Raw genomic sequence first — 17,513 nt, forward strand, 5'->3', positions numbered from 1 at the left:
GTCTTAAATATGGTTGGTTATATTCTCTAGCATTTTCTTTTTTTTGGGGTACTGGGGATCGAACTCGCATCCTTGCACTTGCAAGGCAGGCAGCAGAACCACTGAGCTAAATCCCTGGCCCTCTCTAGCTATTATTGCAATATTGCCATGTTGTATTTACAATGTAAGGCAAAAAAGATGTGTGGATGAGTAGGGATTGGATTATGCTGTACGACAATTTTTGTTTTGTTTTGCAGTGCTGGGGATAGAATCTAGGGCCTCCTGCCATACCACCAAGCCACAACCCAGCCCTAGGACACAGTTGGGGATATACTAACTTTGGAGTCTGTACCAGTTTGTATTCAGTTGCTATAATGAAATACATGGAACTGGGTAACTTGTAAAGCAAAGAGGTGTCGAGGCTGGGAATGCAGCTTAGTGGCAGGGCATTTGCTGAACATGTGTAAGGCCCTGTGTTTGACCCCAAGCACCACACCCACAATTAAAGAGGATTATTTAGCTCACAGGTTTAGAGGCTGAAAGCTCGAGATTGGGTGGATGGCATCAAGGCAGGAGTGCAAATGAGACAATGTGGCTACTTGGCCAGCCAGGAAGCCAGAGAATGCCTTAGGAGCCAGGTGCACTCTCTTACATACACCTCGGTCTAGTGAGAACTCAGTGTCCTGAAGACTTCCTTAGTTCTTCCTGGGGCTGTGTACCAGTGAGCTGGCCAATTTCGCTAGGGCCCACCACCTCCCGACATCTCACACTGGGATCAAACTTCCAACACATGTATGTTGGTGGGGGACCAACCGGTCCAGTCATAAGGTGTGAACAACCTTAAGGGCCTAGTGGAAAAAAATACAGATGATGGAGTCAGGGCTGATTGGGTTCAAATTCCAGGTTCATTGCTTATCAGCTACATAATATTATAGACTCAGGTTTCCTATAGAAGAGGAATAATGGTATCTTCCTCATAGTATTTGTTGTGAGGATTAAGGTGCAATTTTATGTATGGTATATGGATGCAAATATAGTACATGTAAGAAATATATATATATTTACAGATGTATAGTTTTCTATGCATACATGTATATATTCTAATATTTTCTAATACTGATACAGGAGAAATATAATTCCCAACCTGTTAGATGACAAATGTACTGAGTTCATGTCACCCAAAGAATGAATTCCAAGGGACAGTGGATCTTAAGAGTGGGAAAAGTTTATTAAGAGAAAGGTCCTGAGAGATACAGGAGGGGTCCCAAAAAGGTAGCCACCAAGGCCCTTACACGGGGTAATTTGTACTGCAAGTCACAACATGGGTTCACTGTGGGTCAGACTACGATCAACCCACATGATTACAACAAGTATGGCCACTTAGCTAATGCAGACATTCCTCCTCTACCAACCGAGTTCCACTCCTGCAACTAGGTCATTAAATGAACTGGTCACTAAATGAGTAATTGTATATAGTATGTACATTACAATATTCAGGACAAAGAAATGGTCAAAGGGAACTCTAACTTGATGACTTTGCCTTTATGTATGTAACTCCTACATGCAGTACGGTAGTGTATAACAGAACATAAAACTACAGTACTGTATGTACAGTACAATCAGAAAAAATTACACTACTGTGTAAATGAAGTGTACTGTGCAAAAAAGACATTGAGGCTCTATAAATAAGATGTACAAAACTGTACAAATATAAAAGGTCATGAGTCCAAGTGGCAGGTCCTAAGTCCAAGCAGCAAGCCTCCTAAGTCCGAACAGCTGTCAAACAGGTAGGTCATTAAATGGGAAATATCTGTATTAAACCACTAGAGAAATGAGTCACATAGCAGGAGTACATGAAAAACACAAAGGCATTTTTTTAAAGGGATGGGTCCAAAAGCTTTGGTCGCCCACCTAGGCGTCTGATACTTGTCTGGACTTACTGGGGCAGGGGGTACTCTTTACAGCATAATCTCAAGATGCTGTTTATATTTTAGGGAGGCCTGTAGGCCTGGCCATTTTATCTCCAGCTTGCTTCTACAGCAACAAGCCTGATGTCTTTATTTGTTGTGCTGACTTCCTTGAGGGCCCAATCCCTCTCTGACTGTACAGTATATTAATTTCTATTTAACTTAGCTGCCTGTAATAATATGGATATGTGTGTACATCTACCCATCTATCTATGTAACCCACATGTATCTATATTTCCAGGCACATGGTCATTGAGGCAGTCAATCTACATTAAGTATTTGAACAGAGAAAATGTAATAGAAAGAGTGGTTAAATAGGTATAGGGGAACTTAAAAATCAAAGAGGGCGCTGGGGTGGTGCAGAGAAAGCCCTTGCAGGAAGCAGCTACCAATCAGTGCTAGGGCTGGCGCAGAGGGATGAGGCTGGGCTTTGGAGTCTACAGTCTTGGTGGGGGTTGCTGCAGGCTGGTGGAGAGCCTGGGCTGGGGGGAAGGAAGGGCTCACAATGAGGCTGTTTCTGGGAGGGAAAAAAACAAAGAGCTGGAGGCTGGTACCAAGGGCCGCAGGGATGAAAGCCATGCCTGGACACAAACCCCGCTGACCCTACTGGACACAACAAGGCAGGGCTCCCCCTCTGGATGGCAGCTTCTCTCTACGACCCTGTAGGGCAAAGGGGAGCTGGGCTGTGTGGGTCTCTGTCCAGAGGTCACCAAGCCCAAGGTGTGCGAAAGGGGCTTGAATGGAGGGGCAGTAGTTTAGTTAGACAGCAACTCTGTGTAACTTAATTATTCTTTCTCCATTCACACAGCTATCTACATCCCATTGTACAGTTACAGTACAATGTAGTTATCCATGTTCATGGTGTTGGACACTCATGCTATTTCTAAATTTTATTATTTGAAATGATCATTCCTTTAGTCCTCTTCAGATAAAATTTTTAATGGGGAGAGCTCATACAACATTCTGCAAAGCATAAGAGTTATTAATGTGCTTTTAGAAGGTTTTATTTTCTAGGAGTTATTAAAATTTTTCCCCCAATATCGAATACTTCCAAATATGATGTAAATCCAGATGTTACTAGCAAAATATTGTCTCCCATTTCATCTTCTTGGAAAGATAACTTTCCTAGAATGAAAACTAGCCCTAGCAGAGTGCATAGACAGAGTAGGTTTCAGTAAGGCATTGGTATTGATGATGCTGAAGAAATAACCTCACCTATAAAAAGGTGTTGCTTGAGGCCCCAATGTTTAATTTTCTTCCTCACCCAAAGTAACCAAACATGAATGACTCGTGCTAATGGGAAATGTGGTAAAGCATTGTGCTCATTTATTTAAAAGCTGGCTAATATTTAACTAAGACATGATAGTCGAAAGTGCCCCACAATATTTCCTTTCAAGTAGTCCTTGACATATTCTGTAATTTACTGTATATCTTTCTTACTGTATGCTTGATTTTCCTATTAAGGATCACGCTCAATGCCCAAGCAAAATAAATTTTTGGAAGAGCAAGAGTGCCATCTTGCGGAGCTTTGGTATTGGCTGCTTTTAAATCTGCTGTAACACTACTGCGGAGTGGTTTGTAAGATCCTTTTATCTTTCTCCTTGCATTTTATCCATTTGTCTCAGTTATTCAGTGGCATCAAGTTGTTATTAGTGTCAGTTTGGATCCTGACTTTTGAGGATGTGCGATTTCTACTAAATAAAACTCAGAACCTCACCTGTCCTATGCTGCCCTTGTCTATAGATCTGTGCGCTTGTTTGCATCAAAAGGCCTGTGCATTTGACTTTGTAAGTACAAAGGAAGTCCTCAAGAAATATCAGGGAAATTTCTTCACAGTAAAGTTCCGATTTAGAGTTAAATATCTGCTGCTTAAGAGGCAGTGTGGGAGGATGTGGGATCGATTACAGAGTGGGAAGTCCTCCTTTTCAGTGTGGAACATTTCTCTTTACCTGTCCAGAGCTCAGCACGTGCATTGGTTGATGTTGGATCTTTATTACTTTAGGATGAATTTGGCAGGGAAGTTGAAGACTGGAGAAGTCCTCAAGGCACTGCCAGCACTGCAGCATAAGCCCTGCAGTTTTTCTTTTCCTCTTGACTCCCTGCTTATGCATCACATTGGCAGAGGTGATAGGCAGCAGGAATGGGGGGTACTTATGGGCTCAGAAAAAGAAACCCTAGAATTCAAAGGCTGGAAGCAGAGGATCTTGCCGGCTCCTCTCTGCTCACACAAATCCCTAGACTCACAATAATGAACATCTAAAACATGCCCAAGGAGGAGAAAGAATAAAGTATATAAATCAAATTAAAATCTTTTCCATAGCTGTGTTTATCAGGTTCCCTTGACTATAACAAAATAATTGAGGCAATAAACTGAAAAGAAGGAAGGTTTTATTTGGGCTCATGGTTTTGGAGATTTCAGTCTCTGGTTGCTTGGCCCTATTGCTTTGGGCCTGCAGTGAGGCAGAACATCACACTGGGAGAGCGTGGTAGAGGAAACTGCCCACTTCATGGGAGCCAGGAAGTAATGAGAGAAGTGGGGGTGGGGGGAATGGGAGGAGGAGGAAGAAGAGGAGGAAGAAGAGAGAGAAAGAGGAAAGAAGAGAAGAGAGAGGAGCTGAGGTTCCAGCACTGCTTCCAGGGCACACCTCCAGCCACCTATTTATTGTCTTCCCACTAGGCTCTGCCTCCTGAGGGTTCTACCACCTTCCAGTAGCAAGACATCTAGGGACCAACATGTAGGCCTCTGAGGGACATTCTAGATCCAAATTATAGCAATAGCTCTTAATTTATCACAACTTTCACATATTATCGATGAAAAACGTTAGGTATAAACACTTTTTGGAGTAACTTGCTCAGTGGTGTCCTTTTTTGGTCAGGCAACCAACTTGTGAATCAAAGCTTTTTTTCCTCTGTCTCCTTTTTCTTTTGTGGATATATGTGCACCCATGTTCATAGCAGCACAATTTGTAATAGCTAAAACTTGGAAACAGCCCGACTGGAGACTGGATAAATGTGGTCTTTTTTATAAGATGGAGTACTACTCAGCCATAAAAAATGAGAAATTAGAGACATTTATAGCTAAATGGATGCACATTGAAGTGATACTCTTAAGTGAAATAAATAGGACACACGTGTAAATACTGAATAGTTTCTCTAGTGTGAGACACTGAAAGTGTAAATAAGGACTAAAAGGTATAAAAGATAATGTGAAATAGGAAGAAAAGGGGCAAAGGGGAAGTAGGAGGGGTAGGGGAAAGGATAGAAGGGAATGGAATTAATATGAGAAAATGAAAAAATGGAAACAGTCTTTGCAAATAGGGAGGGATGGAGGGGTTGAAGGGAGGGCAGGGGAAGGGGGAAAAATAAGAACCAAGAGATTATGTAAAGGTGCAAATTGATGATGAATGTCATTATATTGTATCCCTAAAATTACCAATAAAATTAATTTTACAAAGAAGATCTCCTGGTCTCTAGCATTACAGTCACTTTGTAATTATACACCCTTACAATGCTTTTGAGTTAGTTTTCAGTCTTCACCTTCAGAGTATTGGTCCCAGGACAGCAGAGGCCATTTGCAACTCACCACTATACATTCAGTACCTAGCAGGGTTTTGGTTTATTTTTTTTCTTCTTTTCTGTGCTGGAGTTCAAATCCCAGGCCATGAGCATACTAGGCAAGTGCTATACCACCAAGTAACACCACTAGTCCCTGGCATACTTCTTTTTTGTCCTGGGGGTTGAACCCAGGACCTTAGCACTGCTATTTCCCAGCCCTTAAAAACATTTTTTTTTTTTTAAAGCTGGGTCTTGTTAAAGCACAAAGTTGCCCAGGCTAGGTTCAAACTTGCAATCTTCCTGCCTCAGCTTCCCAGAGTGCTGACATTACAGGCATGCACCACCATGCTGACCCTACCTTCCTTCCTTGTTTTCCTTCACTCCAACCTTTTCCAGTTCCCTTTGCTAGATGCGTATGATAAGCAGGTATTCAGCCAGACTGGCAAAAAGAGATGCTCTGCTCGAGTTTAGTGGAAAAACCTTCATATGCGGACAGCACCTTGCTTTCTGGAATGTCATCAAGAGGACAGGGGAGGGCTGGTGGTAAAGGCCGGGGGTAGGAGTTTGAGAAACTGTGGTGTGGTGAGAGTCAGGGTTTCATGTCTGTGGGGCCTGGTACTTACGGCTCATTGTGGGAAGCAGGGCAGTAAAAGTCAGTGGCAGGGAGAAGGCCAAGGGGTGGAGACTGAAGACACAGGAGCCCTGCTGACATCTAACTTTATACCCCCAGTCTTTATCCTGAGGTCATCTGGGAGGACAGCTGGGACGAGATTATTTTCATGGCTAACAGGATTCAGATGCATACATTTTGGTCTTTTTTCTTAGTTGGGTTTTACTAGAGGGATAAAAACAAATTAGTTATTTCATAGGTAATTATTTCTAAAACAGTGAGTTAAAACTTGTTTTTAGTCGGGCATAGAGGCACACACCTGTGATCCCAGCACTCAGGAGGCTGAGTCAGGAGGATTGTGGAGAGTTCAAGACCACCCTATAGTGAGACCTGACCTCAAAAAACCAAGAGAAAAAAAATTTTTTAATCAACAAAATACTTTTATAATATTGGGCAAAGTTTTGCTACTTACTTGTCCATCTCAAATATTAAACTATAAGGGAGAACGTTAGCAATTTAGCAGATTAACATATTTCAGGGCCTTATTATCCTTTAACAACTATAAGGGGTGTTTCTCTTGTCCCATTAATTAATTTTCATTGTAAGCTTATGGATTATTTTATCCAATCTGCTATTTTTTTTTTTTTTTTTACAGTATTAGGGACTGAACCCAGGGCCATATGCATGCTAGGTAAGTGCTCTACCACTGATGTATGGCCCAAGCCTTTTTAGGGTTTGAGATGGGGTCTTGGTAAGTTGCCCAGGCTGGGCTCCAACTTGTGATCCTCCTTGTTTCAGCCTCCTGAGTAGCCAGGATCACAGGTGTATGCCACTGTGCCTGACTACAGTGGCACCTCAGTTCATGAACTCAGTTCTCTCCATGATTCTGGTCACAAACTGAACTGGACAAGAACTCAATCAAATTTCCCCATAAGATCAACATTGAACCTAACCAATGAATTTGATTTGGTCCTTGACCAACTTGGTTTGTGATCAGAATTGTGGAGAGAATCAAGTTAGTGAACTTAAGTACCATTGTACATTATTTTGATGTTCAACCTGTACCAGCTTTGGCCAGGGGAGCCCCTTTTTGTTGGCTTTGTCTGCTTGATTCCCCATGATTCCATGATCCCTTTCTGAGTTTTAGGAACAAGATGTTTCAGGCTAATCTTAAACTTTTGCTAGCCCTGGAATCAGCTAGTTCTCTGTAGAGTGGCACTGGTTTTTAAATTTCTTTAAGAAGCACGTTTTTAATACTTTTTATTGACCATTTATTTTGGTACCAAGGATCGAACTCAGGACCTTGCGCTTGTGAGGCTGGCATGGTGCTACTGAGCTAAATCCCTAGCCCTGACCATTTATTTTTAATGCCTTTCATAATACTGTATTTACTTTAATGCTAATTAATTTCTAGTGCTACTTTAAACATACATTTCCCAGAAACCATATATCCCATGAGACCCTGATCTTGCAATCAAAATTTTCCTAAGTATACTATTTTCTTTTTTGGGGGGATACCGGGGATCGAACTTGGTATACTAGGATTTGTTTGTGTTTTGTGGTGCTAGAGATCAAACCCAGGGTCTGTAGCCATCCAGTCAAGTGCTTGAAGCTACATGTCCAGCCTTGTGATGGTTTTTAAGAACATAAACTAATGAGATTGGGAAGTGAAGAAAAAGTGAAAAAAACCTTTTTTAAAAAATGTAGTTAAATATACACAAGTAAAAAGCACCTGAATATTTTTTGTATCTATGCACTTTATTTTGATTTCATTACTGACATTTACATATTATTTTAAGACAATATACAGCTAACTGAAATAAAACATACAAGAAATTTATTAGCTATAATACCAATGCAAGAAATCTGAAATCAGTTTTTAATTTCATTTATCCTACTAGGAATACCACAACTTCTGGAATTGATACTGGCCTGTGAGTCAGGTGCTTTGTTTGCTCTTCCAACTTTAGTGTATGTGCTGCCAAAGCAAGCACTACCTTTCCAGAAAGTGTATCAGGCACTTCTAAGAATTCAGCAACTAGGTGTCTTACCAAAGCATAAAATGTTACTTAGAATTTAGGCCTTCTGAAAGAATCCAGTGTTTGTTTTTGTAAAATGGTATTGTAGTTCCCTTTCTTTCCACTGTTTTTTAATGAAAACATATCAAGAAATCATTGAATCAGAAAGCAGGTACATAGCATTTTTATATTACAAAGGAAATCAATGAGGACTTCAGGAAAGCAGCTAATGCTGTGGAAAAAAAATCTCAGATCCTGACATTTGGAGCAACATAATTTCTGTGTTATCTCTTTTTAAAAAAGGCCTTTCCCAGCTTTTCTCCAGACTTCTTTTACTCCTTTAATGCTTTCTTTTTTCACACATTTCCAGTATTCTTGTATACTCTGTTGTTGTGGTACCTGTGAATAAAAAGTAAGCATTAAGGGTCCTTCTCTTCATGGCCAAAATAATTACATATGTACATTATGTTACAGCTCATTTCCTTCCCACATTCCTCCAAAGAAAAGCTGAAGGTGTACTGTGGTGTAAAAGGGTTGTTAATGAAAATCGTATTTGTTAGTTTCCTGTACTTCTCCTATAGTTGCTATAGGAATTCAATTTGGTTTCTAAGTTATAAGTTGAAAAGCTCTGTCTTCAAAGACATGGACATCACATTCTTTATTACCCTGTCCTTCCTTCTGGCCTCCCCGCCTACCTGTTGTGTACGTTTTCTTTGAACCCTCATTTTCCCGGTGCAGATTTCTTTCATGAGAATGCTTCTAGCTGATTCAAATCTAAATACAACTCTGACTTTGATCTGCCCCACAGTTATTAGGGCAATTTGTGAATTTGAGCAAATAAGAATAGCTAACATTGGGCCGGGGATTTAGCTCAGTGGTTCTGTCGCCTGCCTTGCAAGCACAAGGTCCCAAGTTTGATTCCGGGAACCAAAAAAAAAAAAAGCTAACATTTACTTTATGTATCTCAGTCACTACACACTTAATTCTCATAATAATTCTTGTTCGTAGAGTCTATTAGTTTTCTCACTAGATAGATGAGGAATCTGAGCTCAAAAAATTAAAAATTAAGTAGCTTTGCAAGACTCAGCAGTTAATAAATGGTAGAGCAAGAATTTGAATCTAGGTGTATAAATACAGAGCCCAAAGTCAAATCCTAAGATTTTTAAGTAGTGATTTCTATTAGATCTGTATTTTTTTAAAAACCAAAATGTTGCATCTCATTTTATGTAAAACATATTTCAGTATTTCAATTATTAATCTCTTTATAAGCTATTAAAATTTCATTTAAGACTATTTGCTCAAATTCTAGGTTAATCTAGGTTTAATATCATTGTTAATAATATATAAACATGCAGTTTTTATAAAGCTCCAAACATGTTACCCATAAACCTCGATGCATCCTGTTTTTTAACACCCCAAGAAACTCTTCATGGCTAAGGCATTCATCACCATCCAAATCAAAGATCTTGAAGACGGTGTCCAAAATATTGTTTGAAAGCTCTTGTCCTGTAGCTACCTTCACTGCTCTCTTAAATTCTGCTATAAAATAAAACATAAACCACATCAGCCAGGTGAAATAGTCTAGGTGGAATTAATCTAAATTTTCATTAGTTGAGAAGTAACAAATTTTTTATTATTTGGGAAGTAAAACACAAAAATACTCATCACAAATGCATTCAAAGCATAAATTTGGTTCAGAAATGTAATGAAAGTAACTAAGATAAGTAAGCTGTTTTAATTTAAGCTTTAATCACATATTTAGGCATTTTCTTCTCCTTTTTAGAAGAACAAGAAAATAATAGCAAATAGAGTAACTGTTAAATAAGTTGTTGGTGTTGTAAATCTAGAATGACCACACTGAATTAAAAGGCCAATTATTTTACTGATAACTGGCTCTGTGGTTGGTACCATTCCGTTGAAGAACAGAGTGAAATGATTTTTATATCTTACCTAGTCTGACAGGTCGATGAGCTAAGCTAAACATTTGCATGGCAATAGCAAAGTCTTCCAAGTGGGTTGTAAAATGGCAAAATGACTTGAACTCATCCAAACTAATGCTCTAATAAAAATAAAGAGGTTTTATTACAATTTTATAAATACATTAATCTTATTAATATAACTGTAGTCTTCTATCATAAAGCATATGAACTTAGATCTAAGCAAGTCTACTAAAAAGTTCAAGACACAGACTAACAGAATTTAAGGTTTTAGAGCTCAACAGCAACCATGAGAGAAGAGCTGGCAGGGCCTCTGTGGATGGCTGTGGAGGTGGGACACCATGTATATGGGGTCTCGTGGAGTTGTACAGTGCAAACCCTGGGGTGGCCCTGGGCGATGGACTGAACAGTGTCTCATACTGACTCACATCTTAAAGCCCTAATCCCTAGTGTGACTTTATCTGGAGAAAGGGCCTATGTGGACGTAATGAAGGTGAAATGAAGTCACATGGTAGGGCCCTAATCTGATGAGACTAGTATCTCAAGAGGAAGAGCTGTCAGAGCCCGCTCATCGCCAGGCTCGCTTACTCTCCTGTATGTGCACAAGGAAAGGCCATACAGGACACACTGAGAAGGTGCCACATGCAAGCTGAAGAGGGGCCTCGCCAGATGATGGCCTGCTGGCACCCTGATTCTGGGCTCCAAAACAATGCGCTGTTGTTTGAGCTGACCAGTGTGTGGTACTTTGTTATGGCAGCTCAAGGAAAATAACACACTCTGTTAAATGCTCCCAATCTGCATAGCTTTATCAGCGGACACAGCACTGAATAGGAGCACTGGGCTTTGGAGATGGACCTATGTTGAAATTTCAGTTTTGCCATTTACTGTCTGTATGATCTTAGCATAAAGGGGTTATTTGACGAGGGTCTACTACACAGAATAATCAGGATTTGAACCTTGGTTCAATGGACTTCAAAACCTATATACTTAGAAACAAAAGCAAAGGGCCCTGGGTGTAGCTCAGTGGTATAGTGCTTGGCTAGCGCGTACAAAGCCCTGGGTTTCATCCCTAGCACTGCCAGAAAAAACCCCCAAACAAAACAAAAAGGTTAACGGACTAGTTTTTCCATTAAAAACCAAAAATAATATGAAAATTCTTAATTTGAAAGTAAATCCTTCCTTGCTTAAAAAAGTATCTTTCTAGGAACCTTCAGGATCATGCACTTTGTACATATGGGGTCTTATTCAGATTTTACTGCTTTTAGCTTTCATGAATTTTGAAATTTTTATTTTTAAAAATTTTAATAAAAAATTTTGGGGCATATTGACGATTGAACACTTGGCACTGAGCTACAACTCCAGCTCTTTTTTATTTTGAGGCAGAGTTTCACTAAGAGCTTGTGATCCTCCTACCTCAGCCTCCCAGTGTGCTGGGGTTACAGGTATGTGCCACCATGCCTGGCTGAAAATTTTAATTAAATATCTGAAGAAGTAATATGTGTGTGTGATAAAAATTCAAAGAGAACAAAGGATAAATAATGAAAAACCTTCCCCTTTTGGTCCCCAGTTAATTTCCCAGAGGTAAAGCAATGATGGCCTGAGTATGCTTCTGGAAATACTGTACTCATATAAAAGCTTGTACACACACACACACACACACACACACACACACACACTGTCTTACAGTGAGAACACCTTATCCACCCATTTCTACACATGGCTTTTTTTTAAACAGCTTATTCATCAGTACAGTTGACTGAGGAGGTATTTCTCTGCATCAGACCTGAAAGCAGGCGCTGGGTGCAACCTGTCTGACGTTTGCTCTTCTGACAGGTGAAGGATGGTATGTTCTCAGTGTTTGGATTTGTATATCTTTGTGCATGAAGTTCAGTACTTTTCACATGCTTATGAGTTATCTATGCTTTCTTTTCTTGGGTCTTCTTTATGTCCTTCCTCCAGATTTCTAATGGCTGTTAGGTGACCTCTTATTGCATGAGGCAATTCTTCAGGGCTGTCATGTTTCTGTATGTCTTTCCAACAGACGTGCCAACTGTCATTTTACTCCTGTCTTTCCAAGGATGACTGTGAAATGGGCAGTCTTGAATATGCAGTTCCTTCCTTGGGAGCGGGGGACTCTGCTTCCTGCCCAGTATGGTCAATGTTTTGCCTCCCTCTGCAGGAGAGGTTGGGAAGGCTCGCTTGCTGCCAGTTCTGAGACTTGGACTTGCTGAGATGAGACTCCTTTGCAGGGATGCTATGTGAGCTGCTGCACAGCAGCAGGCACTTGGGTCTCTCACCATCACTGTCGTAGGACTTGAAAGGCAAGGGGGAGCTGACCCAAATGCAAAGCTTATGCAGCTGTTAAGATAGGATAGTTTTTGTCTCTGACCCAGTAGTCTTATGTTTTCTACAGGCATCCACAAAACCATGCAGGCTAACTTGTAAATAGATAAATTCTCGGACACTTTGCAGTTATTACCATATTGATTTTCAGAATTTTAATATATATTAAATAGGGAAATATCTAGGACTGTTTATAGTTTTAGATTCCTACGGATTTTTTTTTTTTTTTTTTTGGTGCCGGGGATCGAACTCGGATCCTTCCTCTTGCAAGGCAGGTGGTGGAACCACTGAGCTAAATCCCTAGCCCCTCCTATGGATTTTTAAAAATCCCAGGATAAATTAAGGAGACTGCTTGCTGTATTACATGTGAAACTAATATACCTTCTTCCTATTTTGTTAACTTTTTTTTTTGACTTTGATTAGAATTAGGGGGAGGATGAGGGAAGGCAACAAAATTATAATTTGTAAGTAGTAATTTACTCAATTTTCCTTAAAAGCTTCTGGATTTTGCTTAAAGAGATATTTATCTATGTTTGTATGTCCCATTCTAAGATGATACAATGTTTCCAAGCTTTTTCCTATATTAATTCAGTTTCATTTTTCTCTTTAAGATTTAATTTTGATCCATTTGAAATTTATTTTGGAGCAATGAATAAGATAGAGATTTGTGTTCATCTTTTCCCTCAGATGGCCAGTGAATTTTCCTACTGCCATTTGTTAATAATCCTTTTAACCAACTAATCTGAAATACTATAATGTTTGGTAATACATTTACTAAATTTTCAGAGTATTTGAATCTATTTTTGGACATCATATTCTGTTCAATTCATTGTCAGAAACTGCTTTAGTTACTAAGTTTGGTAACACACTTCAATATCTTGATACTGTCTTTATATTAACTTTTAATGGCTTGTCTAGTTCCCTTACAAGAATCCAGTGGTATTTTTGTTGTGACCCATTGGAGTTTTCCTGTTTCTGATTCCTGTATGTATGGAGGACTACACCTCTTTATTGCCATGCACTTAGGTGGAGTTACGTGATCACTCTGACCTACAGCCCATTGTTATAGGATGTGTCCAGGCCCAAATACTTCACTGCTGGACTGTGATTCCTTCCTTCCTTTTCTTGCCACGGCCTCTGAAGATGGTGTTCTTCCAAAGGATGGAGCTTCAAGGTGGCAGAGCCTTGGAGAGTCTGGTCCCTGAGCCTGTGTGGACAGGGCCTTCCACCAGCCCACAAGAGAGATGTAGCAGTATTGGAAAAGAAACTTTTATTGTGTTAGCCATGGGGATTTCAGGGTTAACCTGTAATTGTGGCAAACGTGGGGTGTTCTGACTACTATAATCATTACATTTATCAACCAGCTGAAGGGAGGAACAGCTATATTTATACTACCAAGACTGCCTATCAGTAATAGGGAATTCTCTGTAATTAGATAAGCTTTATAAATATCAAGGTTGTAAAATCTTTCTCCATATATTTTTTGTTGTTTATTTCTAATTTTATATATTTCTATTGCAATCACAAATACGATCTTCCATTATATTTTATCTCTCCCCTCACATTAGAAAGTTTAAAAAAAAAGTTATATAAAAATACATATCCATTCCAAAATTTCTTTTGGAACAACACATAAAAGTATAAAGAAAATAAAAATCACTTGAAATCTCACTGCCATACGTTATCATTGTTAATGGTTCGGTGATCATCATTTCATACATTTCATAGAAACACATCCATGTACATATACACATCATGTTTTTATTAACTTGAAATCTATACATAGGACAGCTGCTTTTTCTATATTTGCATTGTAATATGACTTTATTGAATTCTTACTGTTTTCTAATAGTTTTTAAACTGGATACTCCTGGGTTCTGTAGGCATATAATCACATCATATGCAAACAAAGAGAAGTGTACCTCCTTTCAAATTACTGTAGTCGTTTTAGAAGTCTTGTTTATTTGCCTGGCTAAGGTTTCCAGAACAATATTCAATTGTAGTGGTGACAGTGGATTCTTGTCTTATTCCTGATACTAGTGGAACTGCAAATACACAGATCTTACACTGATTCTTCTTAGGCAACAGCTCATTTGCAGGAAAATAGTATATGGAAGATGTTTCCCCATTTTCATACTTCCATAATATTGAGTAGCACATTGTTCGTTAATTTAGATGTTACTTTAATTGTATAAAGTGTCTTATTTCATCTTTATCACATGCATAAGAAAAGGGCATACTAACCTCTCCTGCTGACAACTTCTCTCTTACATTTTTCCAATAAATGTCTTTATTTTCGGTGTTAGTGAAAAAAAGTAGCCACTCTGCAAAGTCTTCTTTCCTCATGAAATTCAAACCTTTGGAAAACTGAATGAATTCCATTTCTTGAATTTCTGTTTGTAAATTTTCCATAAATCTAAATATTAAAATACAAAATTGACAAGAGTGACATTCCACCTTAATGTTGTAATGGGACTGCAAGGCACTTTCACTATTACCAGTACCTACTCTGTGGCTGGTCTCTGGATATGGTAAACAAAGGGTTGTGGGGGAGAGAGAGAACGCAACAATGAAGTCCAATGTCTGCTCCAATCTGTGATTTATTATGCTCAGTTTGTCTGTGCAAATTTTACTTGGGAACCTACATTTTGATAAACACTTAAAAATATGTAAAATGTTGCTTTGATACATCCAGATTAAATACAATTCCACAGAAAACAATTTTTTCAATATAGAGATGTTATTTTTAAATTTTTGGGGGGTACCTGGGATCAAACTTAGGATCTTGTGCTTGCAAGGTAGGCGGCGGCACCACTGAGCTAAATCCCCAACCCCTATAGAACATTATTAATAATCAGAAAAATTTAAAACTAGGGTGAGACTCTGCTTGTAGAATGTTAATCATAATTAATAGCTCTGAGTATATTTCAGATACCAAAGTTGATCAATAGCTTTGCATCAAAAGCTTAGGTCTGCCTAGTTATACTCTTTTGGACAATAGCACATATCTGTGTGACTCAACATTTCCTTCTTATAGAACCAACATGGCGTTTTGATCAAACTGTCATCAATAGCTTCCTGAGAAAGGTACAATTTGAAAGGGTATCAAATTAAACATTATTTTCTTTGAACAAGTACCCAGAAAGGTTGCACTTGATTTACTTACGACCTAAATCATGGGAAAAGTATTATGATTTCTGCAAGTTTTAATATGTTGCATACTCCTTTATTCACTCTTCCACATGGTCAAGGATCTGTGCTATCTCTCATATACATACATAAGTTGTATGTTATGTATGTATATGAGGCACAGTCCAGTGGGAGGAAAATTTCCAATGCTAAAAAATTACTTGCTTTAGGTTGTACACTGTCTGTATAACTCTTAAAAGTGCAAAGGAAGAGTTTGATCTTAGGTGCCTATGTGGTAAGTAACAAGTTTGTTATTTACAACATTTTCAAAATGTGTTAGATATATAGGTTTTTCAATGCCATGTTTCTTTCTGGGTCAAAACAGAATTTTATCTAAAGCTTTCAGTCTATGAGTTTCTTTTTGAATTAAATGTGTTTCTTGTATACAGCATATTGTTGGATCTTGTTTCTTGACCCATTCTGCCAGTGTATTTCTTTTGATTGGTGAATTGAGACCATTAACATTGATGGTTATAACTGATACATATTGACTTATCATTGTCATGACTTTTTCCTTTTGTTGCATTCTCCCCCTTTGCGTTTAATTTCTTGTTGTGTCCAATGGATTCATTTTGCTGGGCTTCCTGGGACTGTGATCCCCATTGTCTTTTCCTAGGATATTGTCTAAAATTTTTTGGAGTGCTGGTTTGGTTATCATGAAGTTCCTAAGGTGCTCTTTGTCATGAAAGTATCTTATTTCTCCATCAATTTTGAAACATGGTTTTGCAGGATACATCAATCTGGGTTGGAGGGTGTTTTCCTTTAGGGCTTGAAAAAATCACTCCAAGCTCTTCTTCCCTTGAGGGTTTGCATTGAGAAGTCTACAGTGATTCTGATGGGCTTTCCTTTGTATGTGATTTGTTTCTTTTCTCTAACTGCTTGTAGAATTTTGTTCTTCTGTTGGGTTTCTGGAATCTTAACAATTATATGCTTATGTGTAGATTTTTTTTGATCAAGGCTAGTTGGTGTCCTATATGCCTCATTTATCGGTATGTCAAGTTCTTTTCCTTTGCTTGGGAAGTTTTCTTGCCATCACTTCTGTGAATAGTTTTTTTATGTTGTCTGCACTCTCTCCTGTTTCTTCATTGACTCCCATCAGTCTTATGTTATTCTTCTTTGCATCGTCTAGCAGCTACTGGATTGACTTCTTGTGGTCCCTTACAATTTTAAAGCAATTTTTCTTTTCCTGGTCACTAACTGCAATTTTATCATCTATATCTGAAATTCTGTCCTCACATTGGCTCATTCTGCTGTGTAGACTTTCAATGGGTTTTTTTTTTTTTTTTTTTGGTACTGGGGATCGAACTCAGGACCTTGTGCTTGCAAGGCAGGTGCCAGAACCACTGAGCTAAATCCCCGGCCCCTGGAGTTTTTAATCTGGAAATCTGTTTGCATCTGTTTTACGGATTCCATTTGTTTCCCATGTTGGGATTCCATCATGCTCCTCAGCTCCTCTATTTTTTTATCTGTGTCCTCTCTAGATTTATTAATCATGTCTTGCACTATGGGCACAATCTCTGCTGTTAGATTATCTGAGAAATTATTTCTGATTTCATTTTTCCCAGATCCTCTTTCGTTCCCAGTTCAGTGGGTCCAGGTGGTTGAGTATCAGGCTCTTCCATCTCATTTCCCTTTGGGGTTGCTGTAGGTGATCCGGAAGTCTGGTTCTGAGGCTTGTTTATGTGCCTTCTCATTTCATCCAGGGGTGGGTGTGCTGCTGGTGCCTGTGTGGCTCACCTCCTCTGTGTTGGGAGCAGTGGGACAGCAGTACAGAAGCCTCCTCCTCTGCCCTATCTCCAACTTTCAACAAAGGGCATCCTAAATGAGTGGCATTCTGTGCTATTAAACTGTATTTTAATTGGTGAAAATGTTGACTATAGTGACTTCTGGATGTTTACGACACGGTCCCCAGAAG

The 17,513-nt window shown here is 39.0% G+C and overlaps 1 protein-coding gene across 3 annotated transcripts in view; it reads right to left on the reverse strand.

The window, feature by feature from the left end:
- Positions 1 to 7,848: 7,848 nt before the first annotated feature.
- Micu2 (mitochondrial calcium uptake 2) overlaps positions 7,849 to 17,513 on the reverse strand; it is a 126,674-nt gene continuing 117,009 nt past the window's right edge. For 2 of the 3 annotated variants that reach the window (XM_021236362.2, XM_004854858.3), the window contains 4 exons: positions 14,654 to 14,825; positions 10,080 to 10,188; positions 9,511 to 9,668; positions 7,849 to 8,528 (listed from right to left, as the gene is read on the reverse strand). In XM_021236362.2, coding sequence (XP_021092021.1) covers positions 8,424 to 8,528; positions 9,511 to 9,668; positions 10,080 to 10,188; positions 14,654 to 14,825 — 544 coding nt within the window. In that variant the 3' untranslated portion in view covers positions 7,849 to 8,423. The remainder of the gene's footprint in view (positions 8,529 to 9,510; positions 9,669 to 10,079; positions 10,189 to 14,653; positions 14,826 to 17,513) is intronic. The other variant, XM_004854859.2, reaches the window with a different exon arrangement.

Source organism: Heterocephalus glaber, unplaced genomic scaffold (genome assembly GCF_053883595.1).
Source record: "Heterocephalus glaber isolate CG9 unplaced genomic scaffold, H.glaber_assembly_v1.0 deba00001719, whole genome shotgun sequence".
NCBI classification, from domain to species: Eukaryota; Metazoa; Chordata; class Mammalia; order Rodentia; family Bathyergidae; genus Heterocephalus; species Heterocephalus glaber.